Source organism: Gymnodraco acuticeps, unplaced genomic scaffold (genome assembly GCF_902827175.1).
Source record: "Gymnodraco acuticeps unplaced genomic scaffold, fGymAcu1.1, whole genome shotgun sequence".
Classification (NCBI taxonomy): domain Eukaryota; kingdom Metazoa; phylum Chordata; class Actinopteri; order Perciformes; family Bathydraconidae; genus Gymnodraco; species Gymnodraco acuticeps.
The window spans coordinates 350,922-358,421 of NW_022991434.1; the positions used below are offsets into that span (position 1 = coordinate 350,922).

Consider the following 7,500-nt stretch of genomic DNA (forward strand, 5'->3'; position numbering starts at 1 on the left):
TGCTGATGTTCAGGTGTATATCAGTATGTAGTGTCTCTACTTTAAAGAGTCCTCTCCTGCTGATGTTCAGCTGTATATCAGTATGTAGCGTCTTTACTTTAAAGAGTCCTCTCCTGCTGATGTTCAGGTGTATATCAGTATGTAGTGTCTCTACTTTAAAGAGTCCTCTCCTGCAGATGTTCAGGTGTATATCAGTATGTAGTGTCTCTACTTTAAAGAGTTCTCTCCTGCTGATGTTCAGGTGTATATCAGTATGTAGTGTCTCTACTTTAAAGAGTCCTCTCCTGCTGATGTTCAGGTGTATATCAGTATGTAGTGTCTCTACTTTAAAGAGTTCTCTCCTGCTGATGTTCAGGTGTATATCAGTATGTAGTGTCTCTACTTTAAAGAGTCCTCTCCTGCTGATGTTCAGGTGTATATTAGTATGTAGTGTCTCTACTTTAAAGAGTCCTCTCCTGCTGATGTTCAGGTGTATATCAGTATGTAGTGTCTCTACTTTAAAGAGTCCTCTCCTGCTGATGTTCAGGTGCATATCAGTATGTAGTGTCTCTACTTTAAAGAGTCCTCTCCTGCTGATGTTCAGGTGTATATCAGTATGTAGTGTCTCTACTTTAAAGAGTCCTCTCCTGCTGATGTTCAGGTGTATATCAGTATGTAGTGTCTCTACTTTAAAGAGTCCTCTCCTGCTGATGTTCAGGTGTATATCAGTATGTAGTGTCTCTACTTTAAAGAGTCCTCTCCTGCTGATGTTCAGGTGTATATCAGCATGTAGTGTGTCTACTTTAAAGAGTCCTCTCCTGCTGATGTTCAGGTGTATATCAGTATGTAGTGTCTCTACTTTAAAGAGTCCTCTCCTGCTGATGTTCAGGTGTATATCAGTATGTAGTGTCTCTACTTTAAAGAGTTCTCTCCTGCTGATGTTCAGGTGTATTTATGTGTGTTCATGACCACTTATATATTTACTTTGATTCATTGACAGTGCGGTATAATGAGACAATAACAGGCTACAGATGCGGACACACACACACACATATATTTATATATACAATTTCAGAATCAAACAACTATGTGAGCACTCTCATAATAACACAATCAGAGACTGGATATATCCCCCCCCTCTTTCTGGTCGCTGAAATGGGGAATTTAAATGACGGGCCAAAAGTGGTACAAGTATTAAAAGTAAGCATAGGACACCAAACCAACCGAGACCCGTCTGTCCGACGCATCTACGCACTGTACAACACACACACCTACACACTGTACCACACACACACACACACACACACACACACACACACACACACACACACACACACACACACACACACACACACACACACACACACACACACATACACATACACATACACACACACACATACACATACACATACACACACACACACACACTTACAGTTCCTAAGCATAATCAGGCTACAGCCGTTGTGTATTTTATTATGTGAAGCACAAAATGGTCTTAGATAAATATCGACTCTTTGTTTGTAGTTATCTACTAAACTAAAGCATACAAATACAGAGAGTAATGTAGGAATGTTATGTGATATATATTTTACACCAGTGGCGAACCGTCAGGGCCTTCAAGGTATTCAGAGAATACCCTGCTCACTCAGATAAAACAAACAAAAAATCGATTTAATTATATAAATACAATGTAGATAAATGAGAATCCTATCTGTGTTGTTGATCTGTAATATTACAGTGTTACGTTGATTTGTTTGTCCTTCTCGGACCATGCTACGCATTTCAGTGGTTTTGTGTTAGAAAAGAAAGCAACCAATCAGATCTTGTTCTGGGTCTCTGGGTAGAATATCCTTCAACAAGGTATTCTACATCCTTGATCGAATGTCCTGGCCGTTGCACTGAATGAGAGCGTACGTTTGGACTGACAGTTTGATCAACCAATCATATATTGATTTGTAGCCAATGGGCGTATTCTTTCAGAGTTCCCCTCGGTTACAGGGTATTCTAGAAGGCCCGCTAGTTAACTGGCTCGAGACAGAGGAGCTAGATGAATGCGACGAAGCAAATCATGCCGTTTTATTGTTTTTAACGTTGACAAGTGCAACAGGTGAAGAGGAAGTTGTTGCGGAATTGTTGTGAGTGCCCTTTTCAAGACGACAATTCAGTGAAAAGACGGACATTATAATGCCGCGGAGGGGGACGGGGGACGGCGGGGTGTGTGTGTCTACAGAAGGTCCAGTTGTGATAGACACGGTTCGCGACTGTTTTACACACTGCTCTGCATTCTGCACGGACCTCACAGCTGTTCTCACTGTAAACATCGCGTCGCAATGAAAGCAGTTACTAAAATAATATGCCAGGGATGCATGCAGAGCTGTCATTGGCTGAGATAAGTCCGGCCGTGCGGCACGCCTCCACCGTTCCTGGAAATGCATCCGCAGAGGAGCCGTGGAGGAACCATCAGTGTATCCTCGGTTATAGCTCCTCCAGCGAGCCTCCTCGATGCTCGATGCTCGGTCCTCGATGTGCATTTAGAGAAATGAGATGTCCTTCAACATGGCGCGCTGAAATCCATTTCCGGGTTACTACCGGAGGACCGAGGAGTCGAGGAGTCGAGGAGTCGAGGAGGGGAAATTAGAGTATTGAGAAACCTCTTATAACGATTGCTCTCAGTGGTGTGTGCGAATGTGGCGCTTGCTTCATTATTTAATTATGCGAAGACCCGCCCCTACTCTGCATCTCATTGGCCCTGTAAGAAGCAAAACCGGGAATGTGCATGCTGCATCCATGTGGTGTTTGTCGTCTCTCATAAAGTCGGAAAATGAGTAACTTTATTTACCATCTGTTTATCAGAAGCTGGATCAATGACAATATCCACTAAAAGAGTAAACAACGAATGCCAGTACTATATTATTTACATCAAGAGATCCTCCTCAGCAGGGGCGGACTGGCCATCGGGAATACCGGGAGTTTCCCCGGTGGGCCGGTGCAGTGCATGGGCCGGAGGGCCAAAACAATAAATAAATTAAAAAAAATATTATTTTTTTTTTAAATTTTTTTTTTTTGCCTAAATCCTACCGGCCCATATTTGTGAGTATACCGGCCACTCCCTTTTTTTTTTTGCTTAACTAAATCCTACCGGCCCACATTTGTAAGTGCCCACATTTGTAAGTGTTCCGGGCCGGCCACTCCCCATCAGGCCCGTAGCAGCTGTCACTGCGCAGTGAAAGATCAGGAGTGAGTTACTGATGGATAAACAAGCTCCAAAGCGTAAAGGAGGTGCACAAAAACTTAGGGATAAAAAAATGAAAGCACTTGAGGAAGGTTCAGAAAAATCAAAAAAAATTACAGACTTTTCGTTTGGTCATGCAGCTGGTTGTAGTTGTAGTACAACCACCACCGGAGAAGCTGATGTAACGTTAGCCGACACAGCGGCCATTCCCAGTGGCAGTGAGTCAAGCAATGAAACTGACACAGTACAGCGGCATCTAGAGCCCAGTACCAGCAGTGATATGATGGTAAGTTAATGTTATGATTGATGCTGAAAGTGAAAATCCTCATTTGGCTAATGCTAGCTTGCATTTTAATGTAGCAGATGAGGTAATATTAGCTAGCTAGCCTATTTCTAGCTAGCTAGGCTATTGCCTACAGTACATTGTGTGTTCACAGGGACAGCTAATGCATTAGCTAGCTAGCCTATTGCCTACAGTACATTGTGTGTTCACAGGGACAGGGTAAAATTAACACCATTCACTGACCAGATTCTGGTGAAATATGCAAGCTGCTGGTAGATTTGCTTCACTCATTGACAACGGTAATCTATTTGAACATTATAGCCACTTGACTTGGGCTGGTGAATCAATGAGACTACTATGATTGCTTATACTGTCTTTTGTTTGATTAGCTTAGACGTTAGGTTACCTTATTAATACTAAAAATAATAAAGGGTCCATTATTTGTCAACCTGCAACTAAAGTTACTGTCTGGTGGAAATTAGCCTGTTACTGTCTTTAAGACTTTACTTGGTTTACATACATAATAATAACATGGTGGTAACATAATAACGTAACATACTAATCAATACTAATCATTTATGTAGGCTGAAGATGATCCTGCTGCTGACACTGACAGAGTTAGTCAAGGCCAGGATGTCAGTGCCACCCCAGTTGATTATTTCACCAGGCCGATGTCAGGCACATTAGACCTATTCTTCCGTTTTCACCCCGAGCAGAAGGCAGACAAGGCTGTAGTGCAGAGGGCTTTTTTTTGCAAAGACGGCACAAACAGGAAATAGCTATCATACAGTGAAGCCAGAGAAGTACTCTTCTGCTCCCTTTGTATGGCTTTTGCTAATCCTAGAGAGAGCAACTCCTTCATCACTGGCATGACCAACTTCACACACATACATCAGAGAGTCGAGGAGCATGAGCAGAGCCATGCTCACAGAGGTTGCGCTGAGGCATATTTCCTCAGATTCTCAAAAAACACAATTCAGGACCTTCTCATGGGACCTCAGATGTCACGTCACAGAGAGGAAGCGTCAAGTGTTGGAGCGCATCATAGATGTGTTGAAGCTCATTGGTCAAAGTGGTTTGAGCTACAGCGGCACGCAGGCGGAGGCATTATATACACAAGATGATGACACCATTGATCATGGTAACTTTTTAGAGATGATTGTTTTGCTGGGAAAATATGATGTGTGTCTCAAGGAACACCTCACTCTCTGTACAGAAAAGAGCAAGCAAATACACCAGTCTGGTTTAAGACAAGGTAGAGGTTCCCTTGTCACTCTCCTATCCAAAACAACCATCAACTACATCATCACCACCATCCAACGCCTAATGAAGGCCACCATCGCCACTGAAGTCCGGGAATCTGGCATGTATTCTGTCCAGATTGACACCACACAGGACATCACAGCCCAAGATCAGTGCTCTGTTGTCATACGATATGTGACAGACATTGTTCATGAGCGACTTGTTGCTGTGATTAAATGTGAGGCATTCACTGGGCAGTACTTTGCACAACTTGTTGTGCATGAAGTACTGGAGACCATGAAACTGGATGTGAGGCAGTGTATTGGAAATTCCACCGATGGGGCCTCCAATATGCAAGGCCAATATAAAGGCTTCTCTGCACTGCTCGCCAAAATGTCCCCCACCCATGTCCATGTATGGTGCTACGCACACGTCCTGAACCTCGTCCTGGCAGACACAACACAATGTGTATTGGCAAGTGGGTCACTTTTTTCCCTGTTGAACAACATCGCTGTCTTCATCAGAGAGTCCTACCAGAGGATGAACATCTGGGAGAAGGAGAGCAAAGACCCAAGACACAGACGTCTCGCCCCGATTGGAGAGATACGCTGGTGGTCCAAAGACGTTGCTGTGACTAAGGTATTTGGCTCTTTTGGAAAGCCAGATAATGCCCTGTATGTTGATGTCCTTCATACCCTCTCCGCCATTCAACATGGACAGACCATCAACGCCACTGCACGGGTCAATGCACGTGGATACATCACCCTGCTTCTGAGGTATGAAACAATACTTACAGCTCAGATCTTCCTGAGAATTTTCCAGGTCACCTCACCAGTCTCAAAATACCTTCAGAAAAGTGGAATGGACATCCTGACAGCTCATCGGATGATTGTGGCTGCAGAAACACAGCTGAAAGATATGACCAGAGACTTCGAGAAAGTCAAGACGGCGGCCGCCACATTCGTCCAGTGGGCCAACAATCAAACAGAGGAGCAGAGTGAGGAGACTGAGCTGGAGGTTGAGGCCGCTCTGCCACAGAAACGGGGTAGAAAGAAGAAAACCATGCCTGGAGAGATGTCCAAGGATGAGGCTGTGACTGATGCTGAAACATCATACAAGATTGATGTCCATAATCAAATCATGGACACAGTCACAGGAAGCATGCACCAGCGCTTCCTCAAAAATGGCACTTTGTATGCTGATTTGGCACTTCTGGCCCCAAAAAGATTCAACCAGGTAACATCTTATGCCGGTGGTTTCCCAGAGGCAGCACTCCAAGAATTAAGCAAGTGCTTGCTGCCATTTGATGACAGAGCAACGGTGGCCAAATTACAGAGTGAGCTCATCAGTCTGGCAGGACAGTGGAATAGGTTGAAGACATCTGTATTTGAGGAATACACAACCAAGACAACAGAGGCTGGGCCAGAGGATGCTGAAGATGAAGCGGAGATGGTATATAAAAAGTGCTCATCTTGCAAGGACTGCCCATTGTGTTGCTACCGTATCCTTAAGCAGTACAATCTCCTGACAGATGCATACCACATCATTGGCCTTGCATACAGGTTCCTGCTTACCCTGTCTGTCACACAGGTAGCATGCGAGCGAAGCTTTTCAACACTAAAATTAATCAAAAACAGGCTCAGGAGCTCGCTCTCTCAACAGAACCTGGAGTCCTTTATGCTCATGGCTACTCAACCAGATGTTTTGAAGATGCTGGATAGTGACCAAATTATAGATGGTGTTGCAGAGAAAAGTGAGCTGCTGCAGAAACTACTAATTCAGTGAGGTAATATGTAGTAATACATTTACATTTATTACTATGTGACTTCCCAATCTTGACACTAATAAATTAGTGATTATTGCAGACTATTAAACAACATTAAAAACATGACATTTGTTCTAATGAAGGCTTCAGGTGGATGTCAGTATCTCTTCGATAATGTGTAAATAAGAGGCATATATGTTTCTCACCCATAGACCACCCTATTTTTTCCAGAGGGGACTGACTTCTACAACCTTGCTCCCAATGTCAAAATCAACCACTTCAACCCAGCCTCCTCCTTTTAAAAGCAACACATGGATGAGCTCACTTATAGACCCAAAAGGGTAGAGAGGGAAGTATTGACAGGGCTTATTGTTTATAAGTATGTTGCCCTGCCCTCTAGTGTTTTTTTTTTTTGTGTATGTGTATACAGTATACAGTATTGTAGCGAGCCCTGGGTTCAGAGGGAGGGGCTTGCATAGGGGAGGGGAGGGGAACGGGGTTCAGGGGGAGTGGCTGCACCCGTAGGATAGAAAAGGGGGAAGTGACGTCTGACTCAGAGGTCGCACGGCTGTGGAGAAGAACGTTCATTCAGAACCCACATTCTGTTACTGAGTTTAGGCTAGTTAGCTAGCAGGTTTATTGTTCTGGGTGCAGTCACTTTTGCCTCCACTTGCTGTTCAAATAAATGTTGAAAGAAAAAGTAAATCTGTTTACAGTTCTGTTTCATATTGGTGTTGAGAGATGTATCCATAGCTTTAGTCCCTAATTTTGCTCTCAAAATGCACCAGATTGATGCATTTAACTTCAACATTTTAAAACAAATCTTCCCGGGGGAGCTTGCCCCCGGACCCCCCTAGAGGAGGTGAGGTCCACCACCTGCCCACACCCCCTGTCAAATTGTCTCACCCACATTGAGGATGCTTCCTACCCCCATGTTTTATTCCATGCGTCAAGTCAGGAAAATTGGGTCCAAATGTTATTGCATCAATGATCTGT

At 43.9% G+C, this 7,500-nt stretch overlaps 1 protein-coding gene across 2 annotated transcripts; it reads left to right on the forward strand.

The window, feature by feature from the left end:
• The first annotated feature begins 3,111 nt into the window (after positions 1-3,111).
• On the forward strand, positions 3,112-6,918 carry LOC117532559. 2 transcript variants are annotated; one of them, XM_034195888.1, is made up of 2 exons: positions 3,112-6,525; positions 6,717-6,918. In XM_034195888.1, the coding sequence occupies exon 1, from the start codon at positions 4,407-4,409 to the stop codon at positions 6,522-6,524; it is 2,118 nt and encodes a 705-aa protein (XP_034051779.1). In that variant the 5' UTR covers positions 3,112-4,406; the 3' UTR covers position 6,525; positions 6,717-6,918. The 2 variants fall into 2 exon arrangements, with proteins under 2 accessions (XP_034051779.1, XP_034051781.1); XM_034195890.1 differs by having other exon boundaries at positions 6,736-6,918.
• Positions 6,919-7,500: the final 582 nt, after the last annotated feature.